The sequence below is a fragment of the Alosa sapidissima genome, chromosome 18 (genome assembly GCF_018492685.1).
Source record: "Alosa sapidissima isolate fAloSap1 chromosome 18, fAloSap1.pri, whole genome shotgun sequence".
In the NCBI taxonomy this organism is placed as follows: Eukaryota; Metazoa; Chordata; class Actinopteri; order Clupeiformes; family Clupeidae; genus Alosa; species Alosa sapidissima.
Window position 1 is genome coordinate 27462346 of NC_055974.1, and position 25679 is coordinate 27488024.

A 25679-nucleotide genomic window follows, 5' to 3' on the forward strand; every position below is an offset into this window, starting at 1 on the left:
CACCACTTTTATCTTGCACACTACATAAACAGCAAACCTACCACTTTTACGTTGTTTGTGCAATGTTCTTTTCTCAGAGTTTCCTATGATTTCTGTCTGGACCACAAGCTGGGCCACTCGGAGGCTGCTTCTGTGTAGTAACTCCTGTAATAATCTATTTGCTGTGGTCACTGGAGTGAAATGTGTGGAACCTTGAATCTAACCTTGAGTGTACAATGTCTAATCGGAACAGAGTGTCCTTCTGTGTGTTAGTGTGTATCCAAAAAGCACCTCTTATAATGAGATTCTGTTCACTGTGGAATGTAGTTGGTTGTCATGGTGCAGTCTGTTATTTTGCATTCTTGTCTGATGTTTGTATTCTTATTGATGCAAATTGCAAATATCCCACTTTCTAATATCAGACAACATTTGACCTCAGAAACTTTGACATTTGCAAAGCATGGCTGTCACCGATATGGAAAATTAACTACTCCGCCTTTATGGCGCTGACTATCAAGTGTTTGGGGGCAGTTGTGAAACCAATCCAATCAGCATGGTTGGTCAACACTCATCTTTTCAAAATGATTCAGCTACAGGTAATTCAGCAAAATCATTTTGCCTTTTTAGACAATCAACTGTATTCTATTCAGTTTGATTGATTTTATTGTACTGTTCACACTGCACATTGTCTTATGCTGTTCATACTGCACTACCTAAATCATTCCTTATACATACTTTACACTCTGAGCAATCGAATCTAATCTAATTGAATCTAATCTAATCTAATCTAATCTAACATGCATACACAACAAAAAAATAGTGGGCCGTTTTGATTTACTTGGAGAGCGCAGATTTACGACGCGACAATTTATGACACATCTGGTGAAGCTAGCAGAAAATAATATACATTTAGCAGCTACTCATACAGTTGTGGATAAAATAAATTGCATGTGTTCGTGTTCGGTCCATCATTTGTGGCCCACATTGCCACCAGATGTCAAGAAACCCTCAGCAGTAGTTCTGCATACTTAATGTGCCTTCTGTACAATGGACCTGTGGGCCTATTCAGCCTAAAATGGAGGCTAGTCCTGTCCTGTACACCTGTGCGCTAAATGGTTTCCTCATATACAAACAATAGGCTACTGTGGAACGCGCTCATTAAGCCTGGATGCCAAGGTCATTAAACACAACAGTTGTAAATGTTCAGTCCCAGCTCATTTATCAAATGCACTCTTTTAAAACGCGTTTGTGCAACACTGCTGATGATTTATCCATAGAACAAGCTCAACACCCACCTTTGGTTCGACTTAGGTCATTTAAAATAGAAGAAAATGTGTTAGTGTCATTTTTGTTAGCAGCCTAACTTTGCAGACAGACTGATAATGACTATTAATGACTGATGATGACATAACCTAGGCTATATTCGAAGCTTTACTTGTTGAGCAAGTACAAGTTTCATCTTCCTTCCTCGTCTTCCGAATTCCGATCACCTTGTTACTTTCACTTCTAAATCCCATTCCTCTCCCGCACACCTGTGTTGTTTTGTCACCAATGGGTGGAGCTATTTTTCCACAGGGTTTCTATGCACCTCATCGTAATCACAGATTTCTCAAGGAATGCAGGCTACAACATCTAGTCATATACCAACACATTTTGGAGGTGCTGCAGTGATTCACCATCAGTTATAGGCTCAGGGCGGTTAAATGTATTTTTGTTAAAAGTGTATTTTGGAGCATACATAACCCCCATTTATCATATTTTTACTGTGGTAAACCAACCAAAAAAGCATGGAATCTGTTGCTGATTTCCTCAAAATGGTGTGTGCATGCCTGACACAGAGGGACAAACTATCATCGGAGCTGCGCCCTCTGCCGCTGCTGTCACGGGGAGAGCAGTCGCAACGACCACGGCACGTCCCCTCCAGGTGACCAGGCTCACCGGAGTTTTGAACACCTGAAAGTAATGCACTAATGAGCCGTAGACTATTTTAGAGACTCTCCTGGCTGGCCTCAGTGTGAGGTATTGTTTGTAGCTTGTTAAATATACTAAGCCATTATTCTATGCGATATTTCGTGTATGACCCAGATTGTTTTTCCCGACTGTGATTTTTGGATTCTGTATCTGTTGCTTTCCAATTATGAACGACCTGTGCTACGACTTGGACCGTGTTTTCTGACCTGCCTTTTGGATTGTGCTTTGGACACTTTTGCCTGTTATATTCCCTGTCTGCCTGTGTACCGGACTTGGACTGTACTCAATTCCGTTTGTGGATCTTCCCTCTGTACTGTCGCTAAATAAACTCCTTTGCTCCCTGCACCTGGGTCCCTTCTGTAGTCATTACACAAACATTGTTTAATTATTTTAAAAAATAACTTATTTCATTGGCTGAACAACTAAGAAAGCATTCTGAGTGAGAAACAGAAAGACTGATCCACAATATCTGCACTGCATATATCAAGGGGCCCAGATGTTAAACTCAAAGTAAGCAGGGGGAGATGGCCCGGGAACTATAATGGCCAGCTCACACTGTAAGCACCCAGCATGCAGCAGCCAAAGAACTTCACACTGTAGGTGAGGGGCCTAGTGGTCAGATCAGGCTTTAAGCACCTGGACCTTAGGACCCAAGTGGGCAGCTTATGTTTTAAACAACAAGGGGTGTGAGGGCCTGGGGTGACCACCTCACATGTGAACACAAAGGGGTCCAGGGGGCCCTCACATTGTAAAAGAGGTCAGGGGGCCCGAGGGTCAGCTCACGCTAGGAGCACTAGAGGCCTCTTGTTCATCTGAGGCATGTGTTGTTGTTTTTCTGTGTAAGTGGGTAGCTATGATGACTGAGCAGACCCCATACTTCACCACCAAAGGCACATTTGTCTGGATGACACCATCAAATATTTTAAAACAAGATTTTTAAACACGATTTTAAAAGTGGAACCGGAGATTATAGAATTTTCTGTTTATTACATGTATGTCTCTTTAGGCCTTTTCTTTTGGTGCATTTGCTGCCATGTTGAAACTCCCTGATGCTGTTATACCAAAGGACTCATGTATTGTTCAATGATATAATAATAGGGTTCTGTGTGGAAGCATATTTTGAAATATACAGTAGGTCTGTTGTTTCAGGAAAACATAGCTTAACGTAAAATACTGCCCAAAAGGATCCATTACTATTCCGGGGGATTTTTTATGATCTAAAGTGTTCACATCTTACTATAATAAATTATGTTTTTCCCTGAGTTCTTGGGTGTTCTTTCTCTGAGCACTCCATTCAAATCTATGTTGTTGTGAACTAATTGTCCACTGATTCCCATATATATAATTGTGTCAACACATTTTTAGTATTACTAATAGTTAGTTTAACAAGGGGATACACTCAAACCCTACAAAGAAAGACAAAATGGGACACATTCAATGGGTAGTCCTACAGAAACAGTGTTGTAACTAGAATAAACGTCACAATGCAATCAGAAATGCAAGGAAGAGTATGGGGACATTGTATCTAAATCTATTAATTGTTTATACACTGATGTGTGATATGATGATGCCCATTATGGACATTTCTGTTGTACAAAGCTGACAGCCTGACACATAAATGTCATAAGTATCTATTTTCTCTCTTAGAATGACTGTTATTTAGAACATACTGTACATGTTTGTGTCTGAGGGAACAGTTCCAGAACTACAGTGATTGGCTTAATGACCTCCTGGATATGACAGTTTAATAAAACCTCTATGGTCATAAGTGTTTCCCTGTCCTTACTGACCCAACCATTTCAGTGCAAGGCAATTTTATTAGCACATTTCATACACTGGGGTAATTCAATGTGCTTTACATAAACAAGTGCAAAGAGTAGGCTACATAAAAACATGCAGGGCAGTAGTTTAAAGATGTTTAAAAAGTAAAGTAGAATAGTAAAAGACATAAAAGACAACACAGAATAATTAAAAGTGCAACATTACTGGAACACAGCCAACAACTTAACCTTATGCCTTGTCATAACTCCAGTTAGGCTGTTGTATTAGATTTAGCTATAGGTAGACTATCTAACCCTAACAAAGCCTAATCCTTGGCCATCAGACAGTTTACAACAGGTTATTAGCAGTGTGACAAAACCTCTGTCTGCCTTTGATTATCGGCACACAATAAGTGTGTCCTTTATGAAACTCACACAGGTTCTCAACGAGAAAAGGAATGATGAGCTCTCTGATTATCAGCATGAAAGCATGCTAATGGGGGGGGGGGGGTTAAAAAGTAAAGTAGATAAAATAGAGTCAATACATATGAGACATAAAGTAGAGTAACTCAGAGAGCACTTCTGATTTCTGGAACAGAGCCAACAGCTTAACCTTGTGCTTCATCACACCTCATGTTTGACTGTTGCATTAAATTTAGCTATAGACCAGCTAACCCAAAAAATCTATGGCCATCAAACAGTTTCTCGACACGTTATTAATACTGTGACAAAAAAAAGTCACAATAATGAGTAAGTTGCTCAGCTTCCTCTCCAAAAGAGCCGTAAAGATTTCCTGTTAAACCTGTCCCCGTCCTTACAGAGAGGAGATTATGGCTTTAGATAGTGAGCAACACATTCCAGTGAACTTGGAAACCAGTTTAACTTGAACTTGGGAAAAAAGGACAAAGCCAAAGAGTTTGTTTGTATGTGGATAGTTTTAACATTAGAGTAAGGGCTTGAAGTTTTCCGTGTACATGTCTGTGTACTTCCAAATATGTGATTATGTTGGATATGTTGTTATTAATGACTAAATTTAAAAGCACCTTGACAATTGGCTATCAAAAGGAAAAAAAAGGGACAAAAAGTGCTAGGCTATCAATAGGAAAAAAGGGTGGAATGTCTGCACACTTGCTCCCATCAGGAATTTTTAATGACTTTCACCAGTGACTTTCACACTGGTGAGAGTCATTAAAAATTCCTGATGGGAGCAAGTGTGCGGACATTCCACCCTTTTTTCCTATTGATAGCCTAGCACTTTTTGTCCAGCACCTGCCTTGGATGTGCGCACCAACAAACTGCTTTTCACCTTTGGTGACAATTGGCAAAATAAGTGAAAGATGAACAACTTGAAATAAAGTCCCAGTAAATTTCACTCAAAAGTTCACTCAGATGACTAAAAGCTTCATCGACGATTAGGCCTAAACAAACAGAACGCTTATGACTCACCTTTCTATTAAAAGTTTTCAACTTGATTACAAAACATCCCCATCGCTTTCTTCGAGTGATCGGCGTCTGCTGTTCATTTTCACTTTCGCCTTGGCTGCTCATTTCTATTCCCCTCCCACACACCAGATAACATCTCAGAACCTGTTCTCAGGCCACATCCCCAACCTTTTGTCCAAAGCAACTTACTTACTGTTTATTTTTCACTAAACACTAAACAAAACACACCGTAGCTCACCCTGCTCCTTCAGTGATCCCTTTTGTCCAAAGCAACTTACTTGCGCCATGGCCCCTAAACTCTGGAATTCCCTCCCTCAATCCCTCCGTGACTGTCCTTCCTTTCCTTTCTTCAGAGCACACACACACACACACACACACACACACACACAAGGAACGTTTCAGGGACACTTTTCACCTTCTGCCACCACTTAGACTCATCGCAAATGCAACATCTGTTTGTTTTTGTGTTGTCTTGCTCTGTTTGTGTTGACTTTGTAAACAAATACAGCGTATTATTATAATTTTTATTATTACTTTCTGTATATTTTTTACTAAACCAAAACCCACCATAGCTCATCCCGCATCTTCAGTGATCCCTGAGTGACTCCACACAGTGTTTTATTATTGTTTTGTGGATAGGCTGTTTATTTCCAGTTTAGGGAACTTTTTTTCCAGTGTACTCACTGAATGGGCACCTAGCGAATCATGAGTAGATATCACTTGCAGTCGCTTACAGCCTCTTTAATGCACATTAGAGGCTTTTTATCGAGTGGTTTCAGACTTACATCATAATCATCACCTGGTATCTCAATGCATATAGGTTACATACAACATTCAGTTCAATTCAGCTTTATTTATACAGGATAGCGCCACAATGTAAGAATATGTGGGCTGGTAGGGCCGTGTAGAAGCCGGCGAGCAGAAACACACACACTCTTATCTGACCAGCCGTCACCACACTCCCAGAGGAGCAGAAACACACACACTCTTATCTGACCAGCCGTCACCACCAAGGGCGTAAGTTTGGTCTCAGCTTTGGTAGGGACACATCCACAACTCCTGTTGTCACGATACCAACATTGTTGTTTCAATACCAATAGCAAGTGAAGAATCTCAATTTCGATACTATCATAGAAATTGATTGACCCTCCACACACACACACACACACACACATAGAAAGTGATGGTTGTCATAGGTTTCTTTTTCATATTTTGGAATTCATATAAACTATACATTTATATTGATAATTATTTATAGTATTTTATGATCTACATGATTACTAATAGCTAAACATATTTAGTAATTTGATTACATCATATTGATATTTAAATTATTAGGCTACACTTGTCTATATCATCACATTTGGTGTGTAAATCTAATTGAGTGCCTGTCACTTTAAGAGGAACGTGAATGCTGAAAAACAGTGGTGGAATGTAACGAAGTACAAATACTTCGTTACTGTACTTAAGTAAATTTTCCACCGTATTTGTACTTTACTTAAGTAGAATCTATAGTGCATACTTTTGACTTTTACTTCGTTACATTTTGCAGCAATTATCTGTACTTTGACTCCGCTACATTTCTACAACACCATCGTTCCTTTTTACCTTAGGCTACATTTTTAGCCTAGAAATCTAGACGCACCCTAGCGGCGGAAAATTAATTTGCTCAGCCTGTACGTCTAGTATCAAACCATAGGGATTTCTATTGGCTGACGCCGTGGACTTCATCCAATCACAGCGCTCTATTTTGTTAGAGAGTCTTAAGGCGGGCTTAACAGGATAACGACAGTCATGTGACGGTGAACAACAAGGAAGGTGGCTATGGCTAACGAAGAGCGGTTGTTTGAATCGGCGTTGGCGTCAACTTTGGAGGAGTTGGATTTGTGCTTTTCTTTGAAAGTTGAGCAACACAATGCACTTAAGTAATTCCTTTCGAAGAAGGATGTATTTGCTGTTTTGCCGACCGGATACGGATATGGTCGTAGCGCTGGCCTATTGCATGCCTAGGCAGTTTGAAAGACAATTCTCTGCCCGCCCCTTGGATTAAGCAAGGTAAATGGTTCGATTCCAGACTATACATTTCAATGATATAGGATGGCCCGCCAGGCTACTGCATTTTATGATCAGTTTTTTTTGTCTCTGACAAACACGTTTGTTTTACCAGGGGGCTGGGTTGAGATTCTAGAGCGCTACGTGCCCCGCTTCTTAAGCTTTGAAACATAGGCTAGTCTAGACCGGGCAAAGCGTGAGCTTGTAGCCATCTGCATTCGGTAGGCTATATTCACCAGACCCATGGCTACACTGGACATGCAAATGTGTTCTGTGCCCCGAGCTATGCTTGCCTTTCCCTGTCTATTACCTGCAGCGTTAGGGCCTCCCATGGAGGTATTAGGGGGCCTCCTCCCCGATGAGATTGCTATCCGCGGAGCAGCGAAGTTACAGGCTATGGTCATGCGTCTGTCACACATCTGATCATTTGCGGCACAAATGAATGGTAGACTATTATAGAACCGCTGGCCAAAAAAAACTAAACATTTTGCAGATTAGGAAATATTTTGTAATTGTGTTTAATCAAATAAAGAGGCATAGCCTAAAATTGGGGGATAGTATGCGCGCTCGTTCAATGTCTATGTGCGTCTGCACAAGTGAAACTGAACCTTATCATAAACACACCTTTCTCAACAACTTTTCTGTTCAATCGGGACCAGCAGAATTGGCATTAGGATCCATCGGACGTTTCCCTTGTCTTGTTTTGCTGAATGATATTAAATTAACTCAGCAGATCACCCTAGTAGATAACCAGAATTACATTCTCCAGAATTGTAGGCCTAAGTCAGAATGTAAACTGGGCCACAGATGGTAAGCACAATTACATTAGCTTAAAACTATCTAGCCTAGTATAACCTAAAACTAGCTTAATTCAAATGTCACAGCCCATAATTATTTTTTTATTAGAATATATATTAAGAGAATAAATCATTATGCAAATACTTTTACTTTTAATACTTAAAGTACATTTAAAAGCAGGTACTTTTTACTTTTACTTAAGTATGGTTGTCATTGTGGTACTTTTACTTTTACTAAAGTAAATATGTCTTTGCTTATTTGTACTTTTACTTAAGTACTGAGTTTCACCACTGCTGAAAAATAGTTTTGCAAGTGCAAGGATATGTGGATTCAATTCAGCATGTTTGCTATGTCATTAGATAAAATAAATGTTAAAAAAACTAACAAGTCAAAGAAAATCTTTCTGGGATGAGATCATAGAAGAGATAGGTGTCTCACAATGTTCATTTCTATGAGTATGGAAATGCACCAGTTTATCTTTTATTTCTTTGCATTGTGCAGGCTACATTCACAAATACATTAGCCTACATAAACAGAATATAGGAACAGGAAAATGTCTCGGATCCATTGTTTATTGCGACTGCAAGATTGGTAGCCCAATTAGCCTAACAGTCAGTGATGGTGACTTATAGCCTATGTGACTGTCCGTGTGGCACACCCTTACAACTTTGGTTGAAAGATTACAGAAGCTAGCTTAGCTGTGACAATATCCTGGGAAATATCCTAACGGCTAATGCTATTTTACACTAGTGGTGTGCGATACTGTAAAATCTGGTTTCGATCCGATACCAATTAAATATAGGGCCAGTATTGCCGATACCGATACCAATACTGATATTTGTGACTAAAAGCAGTTTATATACTTTTATATAGGGGAGAACAGTGTGTCATGATTTATGACATGAATAAAACATCAATATACTAAATTTGAATAAATTTCTATGACTAATGATTTTATGATTTCCACTGTTAATAGTTTACAAACATTTCAGCAACATAACATTGCAAAGCGGGCATGCAAAAAGTTAAAGGAATGGTGTTTGCATGACTGTAGGCTAGCCCTTGGTGAAACAGGAACATTTTGAACAAATTAAGAGATATTGAAAGTGAACTAAAATTAAAGTATCGATCCCATCACGCTGGTATCGATCCGATACCAATACCAATGTTGGTATCGATACTATCGATATTTGGATCGATATGCCCACCCCTATTTTACACAGTAAAATACGCATTTGAAAGCCTGGTCACCAGTTGCCAGTTTGTATGGCTAATTATTTTGCCTAGACTGCAATGAAAAAGCTTTGTATTTTGGGGTGGCAAAGCTGATCTACAAACCACAAAAAGGGGCAAACATGTACATGCTGAAGGGCAAAGGGAATATCACAATGTTTTACTCTGGCCTTTTTTGGGATAGGGTATGTAATGGCAGACAGCCCTAACTTACCGTTGTCGTTGACACACCCGTTCGCTTGACTGCCGGTGCAAACAAGTACAGTAGCCTTTGACACTCTCCGTGCGTGTAGGCCTACTGTAGCGTGCATGTCAGATAACCCTTCCCCCTCCCCCTCTGTTTTTCAGCAAATCATATGACGACGTTTCTTGTACTGTTGTGCTGGCTGTCGGAATGATCAGCAGCACAAATAAGTTCGCTAAAATATTGGTGGGGACAATTTTGTCATCTTAAAATATTGATTAGGACTAGTCCTTAGCATCCCACCCTAAATCTACGCCCATGGTCACCACACTCCCAGAGGAGCAGAAACACACACACTCTTATCTGACCAGCCGTCACCACACTCCCAGAGGTGTCCGTGTCATTGTGAAGCTGATCCATCTCGAACAGAAGACACATGATGGTGATAATGGTAGCCACACTGACCTGTCAGAGAGCAGAGCACCAGAAGCTCTCACCTGTTTATGTGAATGTGTGAATGAGAGCAGAAGGCTATGGAGAAGGTAAGGACTACGGCACCAGAAGCGTTCACCTGTTTATGTGAGTGTGTGAATGAGAGCAGAAGGCTTATATATATATATATATATATATATATATATATATATATATATGTATATATATATATTAGGGATGCACGATACATCGGCAGCCGATATATTATTGGCCGATAAGTGAAAAAAGGCCAATAACAGAATTCTGGCCGATAATTTTATTTTTAAAGTCCTAATTTAGGCCTACGTAAGGTCCGTCTGGCTACACTGAGCTACTTGAGCTTGGTTGGCTATGCGTTTTCCTCAATATAATGTCAGCGGTGTGAATGTATTTCACCACTCTAACAAAATCTGTGGATATGCGTTCATTTGGGAATCTGTGCATCTCAAAATCCTCTCATGAATGATCCGCCATTTAACCTTGCCAGAGCGGAGCTCAGCCCTATCTAGAGTCATCTTGTGCTGATGTGTTTGCACTTTACCGCGCTGGTCGGGGAAACAAATAAACTCGTTATGGGAAGAGTACATAAGTAAGCCTAGTTCTAAGTTGTGTTTTAGTATTATATTTTCATTACTTTAGCTTGGGTTTTGTATTATTACCTAGAAATATGCTAACCATTCCTGCTTCAGTTCCAGACAGGTCATCATAATAAGTTATTATAACCTTCGGGGCTACAACCCTTTCATTTCTGCTGCAGCAGGTTGTGCGCAACAGAGTAGACGGACATAAGATACAGTCTGAGGAGTTGCAGCTTTATTCACTTACCCACAGTTGAAACTAAAGTTTCCCTCACAAACTCTGATTTGGTCGCAATACTGTAGCTTATTTCCAGCTGAGCCGTTTATGAGTGTTTAGTCCTAAATGAAAACGATTTATTCTCTCTAGCCACTCACTCGCAATTCACTGACGTCAGGTTCACTTAAAGGAGCCACACATACTGTAGGGCTAGGCTACTGCTATGTTGACTGCTGTACTATTGAGGACTATTATGATGTCTGTCCATCATTTGATGGTAGGTAAAATTACTGCAAAAACATTATGCTTATTAAATGCTTTCCCCAAATCACTTTACACAATTTTTTTTCAAGAGTAATATTATCGGTTATCGTATCGGTATCGGCCACAACAAACCAATAAATATCGGTTATTGTTATCGGCCCTAAAATTCCATATCGGTGCATCTCTAATATATATATATATATATATATATATATATATATATATATATATATATATATATATTGTAATGATCTGAGCCTAGCTGTTGATGACTGTGCTCCCATGATGCTGTTCGGTTGATGTGTTATGTTGAATGTTAATGTTAACCATGCAAGTTACCAATGTTGTGCGTCCTGACTGTCGTGTTTATGTTTATAGTTGATTACAGTGTTCATAACCGGGTCTAACTAGTGTGTGTTGTAGATACAGCCTCACATAGATGTTTAGTGCTGGAGCATAAGGGCCAGGTCTGGCCCGGCATTATAGTTCGTGTGTTTTGGTGCGTAACCAATAAAGACCTTTCTAAAACAACTTTGCAAGATTGTTACAATATTATATGGAGAAGTTAAGGACTAATGCACCAGAGGGCCTCTGGGTTTGTTTTTATTGTTGTTTAACTGCAGAAATGTGTCAGGTTTTTTTTTTGGAAGTCAACGATTTCAAGACTGAGGTGGGAATGTTTGTAAACCAAACATTCACCTCACATTACAAACACTTTTTTCATAATATGACATTTTGGATACATCATGTACACACTGTTGCTCAAAACCTAAAGCTCTTCTGTCTTAGGCTTTCTATATGTATTTCCATACAAGAGTGAAAGTTACGGTATCAACAAAGAGAAGTTAAAAATACACAATAAAAATGCAAGAAATATTGAAACCAAAAATAGTGATTTTTCCCAAATAATTTGCTGTTGCGAATACAGTATTTTACAGCTAACAAGAAAAAAAGCAAAGCAGAATACAGTGACCACCAGATGTACATGGAGTTTTGAAAACACTGATTTTGCCTAAGATGGAAATGACTGACTATACTATCAAATTGCTTTGCTTTTTCCAAAGACAAGTGTGTGTGTGTGTGTGTGTGTGGGGAGGGGGGGGGGGGGGGGGGGTGTCGTGTACAGTATGTATTCAAAGGCCTATAGACCCTTTCAACTGCAGAAACAAACAATCCTAAGCGTTCCTAAGGCATTTCTGGAGGCACATAAAAATGTATTGAGCTAATGGTACTGTAACATGGGGACAAACAAAAATAGAGTAAAAAGACACATTTTACTTTTTGTAGAACATCACTGTAAGTCCGATTACTGTAATTTCCCTTTCAAAGTATCTGCATTGGTTCTGAATATTTCAACCGGAAATCCTCTAGGAGCAGATTGAAAGGGTCCATACCTATATATAGAGTATATCTATTCATAGACCTATACTAAGGCAATGATTGGATTGTGTTCAGTAAAGTAAAGAGTGTTTACACATGTGAAGAGAGAGAGTGAAGCACTGGTGATTTTGTGTGGCATTTTGATGGGTTGTGTTTGAAAAAATGAAATCAAGTTACTTCCTGTTAGATTTTTGTGTGTTAGGTAGAAAATTGTGTGTGGTGTTTTGCAAAATGTGTTTTAGTCAATTGAAAACTGAGTCAGACACTGAGAATTAGTGTATGGTTTTGCATATTTGGTGTGGGGTTATGATGTTTGGAAGATTGTGTGACAAGAAAAGATTTAGTGTGTAAGCAGTTGAAAAAAAACTGTAGAACTGACTGGGGCAGTTTGGGCAAGTGGAGGGGGGGGGGGGGGGTCACAGGGCAGAATACAGTAGAGACCGGCACAAGGCAACTTCACAAAGGTAGGTCATGCTACGGAGATGTGCATGGACCCTTTAGAGACAACAGTCGTTTATTAAGTAGGTTGTACATTACCCAAATACAACCTGAACTGCCTTCCCAATCATGTCTATGTGGTCACTGGAGTGGTTCCCAGCACCACCCCTCCGGTGTTTGTAAACGGCAGGGTGAACGTGCCCAGTCACTTCTGGAGCGCTTAAGTATAAGCATAAGTATATATACTCTTTTGATCCTGTGAGGGAAATTTGGTCTCTGCATTTATCCCAACCGTGAATTACTGAAACACACACAGCACACAGTGAACACGCACAGTGAAGCACACATTAACCCGGAGCAGTGAGCTGCCTGCTACAGCAGTGGCGCTCGGGGAGCAGTGAGGGGTTAGGTGCCTTGCTTAAGGGCAAAAAGAGGTTATGACTTGGGAAGGCAGAGCACCTCATTTGGGCTGAACTAGGACAGACCAACAGACAGACCATCAGACAGACAGACAGACCAACAGACAGGTTAAACCTCTTCACCTTCCTCCAGGTACTGAGCGCTGGGCTCATAAGGTGGGGTATATTTTATTTCATATCACACATCGTTGTCTTTACATGATGGGTCAAGTATCGTATGTAATGATTCTGGTCTGGTTCAGAGGTATTTAGCTTGCACAGCTAGTCATGGTTGTGTCTGTTAATATCTGCACACAGCTCTGAGTGTTTGTGTGTGTGTGTGTGTGTGTGTGTCTATTTCTAAGTGATGTCCTCTCTTCATGTCCTCAGGCATGAACCTGCCTCTCATTACCATACTGCTGGTCTCAGGTCAGTCTACTTGAGTGTGTGTGTGTGTGTGTTTGCATACTGTTTGTTTGTATACACACCTATTGTGCCTGTGTATGTTTATTTGTGCTGATCAACCAACCCAGCTGTCTGTGAGTGTGTGTGTGTATGTGGACTTTACGTGTATAGTCTCTCTCTCTGTCTGTGTGTGTGTGTGTGTGTGTGTGTGTGTGTGTGTACTCCTCTCTCCTCTCAGGTGTGTGCAGTCTCTCCTCCTCTGTGCCACGTCGGTTCCATGTGGTGAAGGAACAGAAGAACTGGACAGAAGCTCAGCAGTACTGCAGAGAGGAGTTCACTGACCTCGCCACCATAGACGACATGACAGAGATGGAGAAGTTGAAGAGCATGATCCATGAAGCAGGTGCTGGAAATGCTTGGATCGGGCTGAAGCAGGGAAACAGTCCTAAGTGGCAGTGGTCTCTGGCTGACAGGGATTTCTACAGAGAGAATGAGACAGAGTTCAGGAACTGGGCTCAAGGCCAACCAAATAAAATTGGTGAAGAGTATGTGGTTATGAAAGAACATGGAAAATGGCATGATTTCATGTGTAGCCACAGCTTTCCCTTCATCTGCTATGATGGTGAGAAGCAACCAAGTTATTCATTCTCAGCAACACATGCATTCAAACTGTGCAGATCTACAAATCAGTGTGTAATGACCTCATGTACCTGACATTAGTTCAGACTCACTCATGAATACAGGCAGCCACACTGTGCAACTCAACAGTTTGTCTTACTCAATCTAGTTCACACTATAAAGTTGTGTTGATTCCCAGTTAACCATGACCCATGCATTACCACAGGAGGAAACTCCACACATGTGCTGGTCACTGAGAGGAAGAACTGGGCAGATGCTCAGAGATACTGCAGAGAGAACCACACAGACCTGGCCTGTGTGAGGAATCAGACAGAGAATGACAAGATAGAGGACGTTAGAGGAAGTAGAGGTGCCTGGATCGGCCTGTTCAGAGATGCCTGGGAGTGGTCAGATGGAAGCAGCTCCTCATTCCGCCACTGGAACACTGGAGAACCCAATGATGTTGATGGGAAGGAGTTCTGTGCTGAAATCCAGAATGCTTCCGGTGCTCGTTGGAACGATAGAGGCTGTTACCATCGTAGTCACTTTATCTGCTATGAAGGTGAGTCACTGTCCTTTTTCTCTTTGCTTGGTGAGTATTCAGTCTCAAACAAAGACATCATAACGAACTGCTGATGATCGTGAGCAGATGTGGTGATGACCTAAAGATGGTGGAGTGGGGCTGTTCTCTCTGGGCCTAGTGGATTTATCTCTGTTATGGTGGTACTAACTTCTAATGGCGGCCCTCTCTGACTCTGTTATGGTGGTACTAACTTCTAATGGCGGTCCTCTCTGACTCTGTTATGGTGGTACTAACTTCTAATGGCGGTCCTCTCTGTGATGGTACTGTCTCTGTAATGGTGGTACTAACTCCTAATGGTGGTCCTCTCTGTGATGGTGCTGTCTCTGTAATGGTGGTACTAGCTCCTAATGGTGGTCCTCTCTGTGTTGGTAGGACTCAGGAGCATGGAAACAGTATTCTCTCATGTTGACATGTGATATCTGGCCACTCAGCACATTTAGTTACTGCAGATAGAATGAGAATCTTAGAAGGACTCCAGCACTGAGCAGGCATCAGTATTCTCTCACTGTATTTTCCCTTCAGACAAGCTGGTTCTGGTCCGTGACAATAAGACCTGGTTAGAGGCGCTGCAGTACTGCCGAGAGCACCATGTGGACCTGGTGTCTGTGACGTCCGAGCGGGTCCAGTGCTGGGTGAGGGAGCGGGCTAAAGGAGCCTCCACTGCTCACGTGTGGCTGGGCCTGCGTCACGCCTGCGTCTTGGGCTGGTTCTGGGTCTGTGGAGAGACCGTCTGCTACAACCACTGGGCCCCAGGACAAGAGCAAGTGGAGTCCTGCAAACACAGAGTGGGGGCAGTGGAGTCTGTAGGGGGGCAGTGGGTCAGCAACCTGACTGAGAATGACAAAATCAACTTCATCTGCATCTGTGTGTGGGTGTGTGTGTGTGTGTGTGTGTGTGTGTGTGTGTGTGCGTGTGTCTGTGGCTGTGTGTTGGGGTCGTGTTATACAAATTAATGTAATGTAAACTGGCCTCTTCAGTTCATGGATTAAGTCTGAAAGAGAACCTTCAATAGAGGAAATATTACAGTGTTGCTTTAACTTCAGTCTAAGTGTGTGTGTGTGTGTGTGTGTGTGTGTCCTCTTACAGAGCAGTAGGACTGGATCCTCCCCAGTCCAGAGAAGCGTTGGAGAAACTCCTCAGGGTCCTAAAGCTCCTATTGATGCTCACCACTCATTTTAGGATAAGAAACTAACACTAATAAGAAACGATATACTACCATCACATACATTACTATGAATATTACTAACTAACTACGATCACATAACATTACTATGAGTACAACTGACTAACTATTAACTATCACATACACTACTCAATGTACTACTCACATACAGTACTATGAATAGTGTACGTGATAGTAGTTAGTAGTTAGTCTGTAGTACTCATAGATTGCCATTGAGTGCCATTGTGTTCTTCTTCCTAGAGAGTGTAGAAAGTCAAAATAAAGTTTAATACCGTAATGTTTTGTGTGGTGTTTTTTTTTAGCAATGTCATATTTTGACAGCACAAAGTATAGTTTGTCTACTTGTCAAGATGTATAATTCTGTGCTGAATGTTTGCTGTTCCTGACATTGCTATTTCTGATGATGTAATATGATTAACATTTATTATTCGATATGTAAAGTACAAATGGGCTACTGTGTGTCACACCTCAGTCTGCCAGGAGATGCCGCCAGAAGGCTCAAGCCCCTGGAGATCACCCTGGGAGACCCTGTGACTGATGATCATGGGGCTCACCTGTGGCTCGTTTGGTGTGGCCTTCTTAAGTCCCTGTTGTCTGCCGTTCTATGCTCAGTCATGGTTTTTTCGCCCTCGTGGATGGTGGTCACGCTGCTCCTGTGCTATCGACCCGGTCTGTAAGGATTACTTATTATTTGCCTTGGATTTTTGAACTGCTGGCCCTTTTCCTGCATCTACTTTTGTGAATTGAACCGGGACTTCTGTTTCTATGTTTATTCCTCTATTGGATGGTTCTTCTGTGTGTTAAGACTCTTTTGACTGAAAGACTTCTCTGAAGTGAAGCCTGTGGGCTTCTGTTTAGTTTGTTGGACAATAAACTCTGTTGAAACCTGATCTCTGTGGTCTCTTGCAGTTGTGCTCACCCAGTAGCATAACACTGTGCTAATAAAATTCCTAATAAAAATGACTTTGATCAGCATTGTGGTTGTCTATTCTCCTACATGCTTTGTTTATAGTGAGGGCCATCAATTTGAGAAACTAAATGATCAAACTTCAGTGACAGGGGCACAGTTGAGTTGAATGAACACAGTTGAACTAAATGAAGACAGGTGATCAATGTGAACACAGTTGAACTAAATGAAGACAGGTGATCAATGTGAACACAGGTGAACTAGATGAAGACAGGTGAACAACACAGTTTAAGGAAATGAACACATGAGAAACATGAAGAAAACGGTAATGGTGTTGGTGAAGCAGCCAAGAGTGTGTGTCTGTGTACATTTGTAAGTGTGAGGGCACGTGTGTGAGTGGGTATGTACAGTACATTTGTGAGTGTGAGGGCACATGCTAGGTGTGTGTGAGTGTGTATATCCATGAGTGTGAAGGCACAAGAGTGTGTGTATCTTCGAGAGTGTGTATTTGTGAGTGTACATTCAGGAGAGTGAGGGCATGTGCTGCACGTGTGTGTGTGTGCATGCACATGTGTGTGTGCCTGTTGGTGCATTTCCACATGATTTGATTATGTATTTTATGCTTCATGTGTGAACAAGGCTTCAGCTGTTGACATCTGCCTGTGACGCAGGTCGGGTCATGTCTCTATGCAAATACTGCAGAAGAGACAGAGCGTATCACTAATTTCAGATCTCATTATTAATCATTAATCAAAGTCTGTGTTCCTTACTGGATGCAGCTTCACAACTTACATACAGGATCACTGCAGTCATTTCCAAATGTAAAATCACAGGCAGCAGAGGCCGGCAGAGACGACTTCACACAGGTATCATGCTCCTGAGATGCGCGTGGCCCATTTAGAGACAACAGTCTTTTATAAGTTATAAATTACATTTTTTAGGTTCATTTAAAATATAAATTACCCTAATACAACCTGGCTGTGTGTCTCTAAAATAGATTTCAACAATGTAAACAAAGTAAAAAATCAATATTGTCTATTGAATGTCGTCTTTCCACTGTTCTTTTTTTAATATACATTCTTGGTTGTAATTATAATGTAATAACGAGAATGTCGTTCGGTTACGGGTGTAACCTTTGTTCTCTGAGTGAAGAGACTGTCTCTCCACCCATTACATATTCCATATGTATATTCCATATGTATGGGGAATTGATCTACCGGATCGTGTAAGGTGGATACTTCTTTAAGACACACCGGTGGCACCGGCCTTCGATTAGTGTTGTTTAAATCACCTGAGCGGCGTAGAGGTGGAGAGATAGTCTCTTCCCTCAGAGAACAAAGGTTACACCCGTAACCGAACGTTCTCTATCGTATCGAGACTATCTCTCCACCTCCATATGTATGGGGAACCTCTGTAAGACACACCGTGAGGAGTCAGTGCAGATCAGGCATCCGCATAGATAGATAGATAGATAGATAGATAGATAGATAGATAGATAGATAGATAGATAGATAAATGAATGAACTATTTACACTATTTACAACCCCCAGGCTGAGCACTGCCAGACGCAAGTGTTCCTACCTTCGACCCAGTCGCAAGACGCTATCCTGGGCTTACCAGCCCTGCAAGACGCAAGGGCATAGTGGAGAGGTGAAGGTTGCTCAACCCCCCCGCCAGACGCAAAAGAGGTTGAGGTAACAAAAATGGACAGCCATTGTGTCGGCAACCTTTTTTGCCTGGAGAGCCACTTTTACCAAATGTATTTATTTTTTAATCTCAGAAGAGCCACATAAAGACGGTTACAAGAAAAAGTTTGGATATTTAACGTACAGTTACTTTCAATCAACAGAGGATTTTTTAATACATTTTCTACTAGTTTTAAAAGTAATGTGCAAGTAACTTGAAATGTAAAGTGGAATGACAGAAGTATAGGCCTTAGGCTTCCTATGTAGGCTAAACACCACCCCCTATTTTCCCAGTGTCCTTTGGTATGCAAAGTAATATCATAGTTAACAACACAACACTCAATTTTCGTTGACATGTCATTGGCGAAATTGAACATTAGGCCTACCAGAGATTAGATTTGGTGATGGCCTTGGAGTCTGGCTGGCTCATATTCAGTGAGGTGAAGTTTCATGCAAGAATTGAGGCTGTCATCATTTAAGGGCAACTCCACGCAAAACTGTCATATATCCATAATTGTGTTGGCGTTATGGATGTGACAGTTTTGCACGTAATTGCCCTTAAACATGAGCGCAGGTTTGTCTTACATATTTTTCATATGAGAAAGATTTCCACATGCAAGTGGAATAGGGTTAACACAGCAATACTAACCCGTTGCAGTGTGCGATATATAACGGGCAGTTTCGAGTTTTCAGAATCAGTCTTCAGATGGAAACTTTTAGCCCGCTTATGTTCGCGCTCGCAAGCTGTGGTCGCTGACATTTCCTTTTTGACATTTTCCTTATCTAGCCTACAGAAAGCGCACACATCAACAATAACAATTAAAGTGTTCTCGTTGACTGAAATGGAGGGAAATCGGTGATTTTGTTTGATATTGACATGGCAACGAACCGCGAATGTAACAATATTATGCAGGCTACGGTTACGGCGTCCAGAGGTGGAAAGTTATATAAATTACTCAGATAGACCTACAATATTACATTTTGAAAATGAACGAACTAAAATAAAATACATTTGAAATAAATACTCATTAATTATTTTCAAAAGCTGAGCCGCATCAGAGGGATCAAAAAGCCGCATGCGGCTCCGGAGCCGCGGGTTGCCGACCCCTGTCCTAGGACCATAGAAAGGAAAAAGGAAGTTTAAACCCCAGGTGCTCCCAACACCCGCTCCCCAAAAGACGGGCTGGCTGCCACATTAAGGGAGTAATACTTTGCAAAGTTGCTGGTGTTGACCATGTAGCAGCTGTACAAATGTCCTGCAAGGAGGCACCTCGCAATAACGCCCATGAGGCTGCCGTACCCCTAGTTGAGTGAGCACGGATCTCTGGTAGAGCCGGCCCTTCCGTCTCAGCATAGGCTCGTTGTATGGCTTCCACCACCCACCGGGAGAGTGTTGATTTTGAGCCTGGATCCCCCAAGTGTTCTGGCTTAAAACATACAAACAGCTGATCTGTCTTGCGCACTGCCTCTGTGCGCTTCAAGTAGGCTGATAGTGCCCTGACAGGACATAGAACCGAGGCCTGAAGCCCACTGTCGCCATCTGCTTGAGTGGGAGGCAATGAACGTAGGTTGATAACTTGATTTAGGCTCATGTCACTACAAACCTTTGGGAGGAAGGCAGGGTTTGGCCGAAGAGTGACACCAGTACCACCTGGCGCAAACCTATAGCAGTCCTGGTGGACAGATAGAGCATGTAGCTCACCGACCCTCTTTGCGGAGCAAACTGCCAGAAGCAGAGTGATCTTAAGCGATAGCTACTTGAGTTCTACAGAATCGATTGGTTCAAAAGGGGGCCGTCGGAGTGCTTTTAGCACCCTATCCAGATCCCACTGGGGCACTCCTGGAGATCTCTTCTGTGGCATACACCGTTGGGCCCCTTTCAGAAATTGAGAAATCAGTGCACAGCAGCATTCAGGTAGACTACGGTTTCCTACTCTCGATGCCTTGATAGCAGCTACCATACCTCTGAGGGTAGCAGCAGACTTCCCTTGCTCCAACTGCCCTTGCAGAAACGGAAGAATATGCTGTGAAGTGGATTCAAGGGGGTCCACCTGATGGGTTTCGCACCAAGATGTGAATCTGCCCCAGTGAAAAGGCGTAGGCTGCCCGGGTCGATTGTGCCCTTGCCGACTCCAATGTTTGGATTACTGGATCTGAGAGGCCTCGGGCCTGAAACTCTGCCCTTTCAGGGGCCGCGCCCACAACCTCAGGACCCGTGGGAATGGGTGACAGGGACCCCTGTGCCTGTGTCAACAGATCCCTCCAAATGGGGAGCTCCCAAGGGGTGCCATTCAGAAGCAGAACAATCTCCGAGAACCACAGCATGTGAGGCCAGTTCAGGGCTATCAGGATTACGTCCGCACTCCCGGTCCTGATCCTCCATTAAAGAGGATGAAGAAGGCCGAAGGGGGGAAACGCATAGAGCAGACCCAGAGGCCACTGATGGGCCAGAGCATCTATCCCTAGGGGTGGGTCGTCCCTCCTCAGAGAGAAGAACATGGCACAATGAGTCGTCTCCCTCGAGGCAAACAGATCTGCTATGGCGACCCCAAAGCATTGCCATATCTGCGCAACCACCTCTGGATGGAGTCTCCACTCCCCTGGCTGAGGCCCTCCCCTGGACAACAAGTCTGCCGCAGTGTTCAGGGAGTCTGGTAAGTACGTGGCCCTCAGGGACAGAAACCGTGGGTAAGCCCAACTCCACAACTCGTGGGCCAGGCGTCCTAGGATGGGAGAGCCAAGCCCCCCCTGCCTGTTGACATAAGCAGCTGCCGCTGTGGTGTCGGTTTTGACTAACACATGGTGGCCCCTCAAGCGTGGGAGGAAACTTTGGAGTGCAAGGCGAATTGCTGTCAGTTCCAGTGCATTGATGTGTTGGCTCAACTGTTTGCCGGTCCAGACACCTCTGACCCCAAATCCCGCATGCACCGCCCCCCAACCTTCTTGTGAGGCATCCGTTGCCAGTAGTTGGCGATGCGTCACTGGGCCCAGCCTGCTGCCTCTCTCCAAGTTCCCTGGGTACCTCCACCATAGGACTGGGGGTTCAGACCCAGACTCAGAAAGCAACGCTGTACTGGCCGCATATGCAGCAAGCTGAGAGGAACCACATGAACAGTAGCCGCCATCAGACCCAATAGGCGGAGACATAGTCTCCAGCTCACCTTCCTGTGAGGGCGAAAGAGAGAGAGACAGGACCTGATGGTCTCCTTCCGCACCGGAGTCAGGGAGATCTGAGCTGCCACAGTCGTACCAGAGTCGTACCTAGGAACTTGATGACCTGTGATGGCTCCAGTCTGCTCTTTCTTACATACAGATGAAGCCCTAGGCTTAGAATATGTTGTAGCAGCCTGGATATGTGTTCGCGGCACTGCTGCTGTGACTGTGCACATAGCAGCCAGTCGTCCAGATAATTCAAAATCCGGATGCCTTGCTGGTGGAGGGGACCAAGGACGGCATCCATGCACCTTGTGAAAGTGCGGGGTGCCAGTGAAATTCCAAAAAGCAGGACCATGAACTCGTAAGTCCTGCACCCGAGTCGGAACCGGAGGAAGCGCCAGTGCCCCCTCCAAATGGGAATTTGAAAATAGGCGTCCTGGAGGTCCAACCAATCGTCTTGGTTTATGGCCTGACGCACTCTTAGAATTGTGAGCATCCTGCATCGGAGGGGGCGCAGATATTTGTTTAGGCCTCTCAGGTCCAGCACTGGACGAAGACCGCCGTCCTTTTTTGGGATGAGAAAGTAGTGTGAGAAGAACCCCACCTGCTGGTCGGTCTTCCCCACCTCCCTGATGGCACCTTTGGAGAGGAGTGTGGCCACTTCTTCCTCCAGTATCTGCCTGTGTCCCCCGTCTCGCACTGGTCGCTGAGGGCCGGGTGGAGAGAGTGGAGGTGGGTGCAAAGATTTAAGTCGATACCCTTCGGTCATGGTAGAAAGGACCCATGGGCTTGCCCCTAGTGCTGCCCAAGCTTTGGCTCGGCCCGACTGAAGGCCTGGGCAGCTGAGGCACTGCGTACCGTCAGGACTGAGGTGGCGGCCGTTGATGCCCTTGGCGACGGCTAGCCCCTCTCCGTCTACCCTGGCGCTGAGTGGTTGTTGTTGCGCTGAGTGGTCCTGTTGCAAGGAGGGAAGAGACGAGCCGAACCTCCTCCATTGACTCCTCAGTGCCACGAGATAAATGCCGGAGGTACAGTGACAAAATAGCTGCAGTGTTGGCCAGTTTCGTTTGAACCGCCATTGCACTGTGCACTCTAAGCAGCAAGCTGTCCATTGTCCTGCAGTTCCTGCTCGGCCAGCTTGTCCGGCCCAATGCCGACTGCGCTGATGATACGAAAGCAGTCAGTAAATGATCAAGTGGCGGTGGACGATCGCAACCAATGCGCCCGGCCCCGCTGACATTGGCTAGCCGCCGGCTGACAGAGGACCATCGTCGTGGTGCTGCTGGTGAGCTGAACTGTGCCAAGATCACAGCTTCAAAGTCCGGCAGGAGGGGGACCCCAGCCGACAATGGCCGAGATGCATCCTCCTCCTCAAACCGAGATGGAGGGGGGTGTGTGTCCTCAGGCAACGTGAGCTCTAAGGCCATTGCTGCCCGGCCCAGAACCTCTCTGAGCTGGGAAACTGCTGGTAGCTCTGGCAGCCCTGGCCCGATTTCGACCGATGGGCTTCCCTGACCTGCTGTCATCATACTCTGTCCATCAGAAGGAGACAGAGAGAGCACGTCAACATCAGAGTCCTCACCCATATATGTTTCAAGGAGAGGCTCTTCCGCCGTGGGTGTACCCTGGGAGGAGAGCGCATCGCTCCGGACAGAGGAGTCAGTCCTCTGCCGCTTGGGAGCATCACCATCACCAGGCGGAGAGTGGGGTCGTTTACCCATAAAAAAATGGAAACAGGCCTCCCTTGTGCGGAAGGGCATTGTAAAACAATCCATGCATGTCGCTGGGTTATTCCTTAGCATGTCGGAAACCCAAACACCTAATGCATTTGTCATGTCCATCTTCCATGGGCAATGTAACTGCACATGCCACACAAGCGTGAGTGGGAGAATTAGCCGTAAACAATATTTCCTTTTTTTTTTTTACCCTTTAATATCTTTTTTTTTTTTTCTCAGTTTTACCCTTTAACTCATTAGCTTTTTTTTTAATTGCGAAACTAGACACTCTAACACACCTTATATGTGATTTTGGGAACTCTGTGATGAATGGAAATTAAATATATGACGATCGTGAAACTCATGAAAACGCACAATCTGGACATTTTATCTGGACATTTTATCATAACTCGTTTGCCGCTTTGGGTCAAATCAGTGACGCATGCACGTCAGGTCAAAACCAGGCCATTTTCGTGGGTCTATCACTAGGTGCCAGGTCTCGCTGATCACTTCCCGGAAAGTTTACACAAGTGAGTAACAGGCAACACTTCATATTTCATGAAAGACGTTATATCTCCATTTCTAGAAAAAAACAGTGATTTTGATGAAAACTAGCCACTGTTTAGCTTGGGATTTCTCAGGAACAGAGGCGTGTAGAAATACACGGTTTGCACCCACCGAGAGCTTAAAGTCTCACCTTTTAATCGAGCTATTGTATGTGTTCATAGCTATAACACAGAATATGCTGTGGCTGTACAAAAATCATCAACAATGGTTTAGATTGCTGGCACTCTAGGACAAAGCTCCCGAAAACAGCTTGGCATTCAATGAGTTAATACACAATGAGACCTTGCGTGGTGTTTTTTTTTTTTTTACGCCACATCTGGCCACAAGGGTTTGTTTACCACAAAGTTTGTGTGAGCTTGCTATGCGCGTTCGCAGCTCATATGCACCATCTCGCGGTCTGTAACACATTCTTACCTTGTCTTCGAGTCACGCACGTCCGTGTGGAGATCAAAAAAGCACTAACCTCACGCCAGCACAGGTGTTTTAAACAACACTAATCAAGGGCGTGGCCGGTGCCACTGTTGTGTCTTAAAGAAGTATCCACGTTACACGATCTGGTAGATCAATTCCCCATACATATGGAATACGTAATGGGTTGGGTGGAGAGATAGTCTCGATACGATAGAGAACACACTAGTTCAGAAATGATCACTCATTTCAGTAGATCAGGAATCGGAGGTAGGAAAGGTAATAGTGTTTCCGTGTTGTTCCAGTTGAAGCTCACTCGGGATGCTTCCTCCTGCTCTTCCTGGGTAGTGGGTAGTGGGTAGTGTAGATGCACATATGTCCCTCTGTGTGTATGTGTGAGTGTGTGTTTGTGATGATGTTAGTGGTGACACTTTCATTCACAACCTTTCACACACATGTGTGCCATGTGTTACTGTAACTTACACTACTCTGCCACATGTGATTTGCCCCCAACACGTAACAAGTTGCTGCTTCAGTCATAGAATATACTAGTTATATGGGTAATGATACAAAACAACTTGTAGACAGACAGAAACACACACGTGCAGACACATACACTTAGATCAGAACATTAAAGGAAACAGTGTCAGATGGTGTTTTTAACTGTTGTAGTTATCTTGTGGTTTGGCTGAAAGTGGTCAGTCAGAGGACCCCTTCTTGTGGTGAAGAGCTCTCATGTTCCACCACCACAGCAAGTCCTGCTGCTGTAATCACGGCTCCTTATTAACACACGTTATGCACCGTAAACAGTATTCGTCATGGCAACCCTTTTGTTCCTCTGCCCAATGTATGTTACTGCATGGACACAGTACAGAAGCCCAAACACCTAATTGGACAGAACGTTTAGTGCGTGAGGACTCTAGCGGCTGAGTTCTGAGTATACTGAAGTGTATTTATTGCTTTTATACTAATGCCAGTGAATAGGGGGTTACAGTAGTGAAGACAGGAGGTGATGAATGTGTGGACCTGCTCTTTTTGCATCTTTAAGGTGGAGTCATGCAGTGTTGTGCAGGTGGAGTGATGGGTGGAGTCATGCAGTGTTGTGCAGGTGGAGTGATGGGTGGAGTCGTGCAGTGTTGTGCAGGTGGAGTGATGGGTGGAGTCATGCAGTGTTGTGCAGGTGGAGTGATGGGTGGAGTCGTGCAGTGTTGTGCAGGTGGAGTGATGGGTGGAGTCATGCAGTGTTGTGCAGGTGGAGTGATGGGTGGAGTCGTGCAGTGTTGTGC

General features: G+C 43.6%; 2 protein-coding genes across 5 annotated transcripts in view; one reads left to right on the plus strand and one right to left on the minus strand.

Moving 5' to 3' along the window:
- The window catches only part of LOC121690241 (ribonuclease inhibitor-like), a 100295-nt gene that overhangs the window by 70427 nt on the left and 4189 nt on the right, over positions 1-25679 (minus strand). Inside the window, exons 1-3 of one of the 4 annotated variants that reach the window (XM_042070679.1) lie at positions 13584-13590; positions 10288-10291; positions 9770-9778 (exon numbers count right to left, since the gene is read on the minus strand). The exons of 2 other annotated variants lie outside the window; for them this stretch is intronic. The gene's annotated coding sequence lies outside the window, so the exon portion shown is untranslated. Of the gene's footprint in view, positions 1-5156; positions 5288-9769; positions 9779-10287; positions 10292-13583; positions 13591-25679 lie in introns of those variants that run through there. One more of the 4 variants, XM_042070677.1, reaches the window with a different exon arrangement.
- On the plus strand, positions 222-16880 carry LOC121690265 (macrophage mannose receptor 1-like). The gene is made up of 6 exons (XM_042070748.1): positions 222-575; positions 13557-13595; positions 13810-14193; positions 14416-14751; positions 15295-15633; positions 15849-16880. The coding sequence occupies exons 1-6, from the start codon at positions 533-535 to the stop codon at positions 15962-15964; spliced, it is 1257 nt and encodes a 418-aa protein (XP_041926682.1). The 5' UTR covers positions 222-532; the 3' UTR covers positions 15965-16880.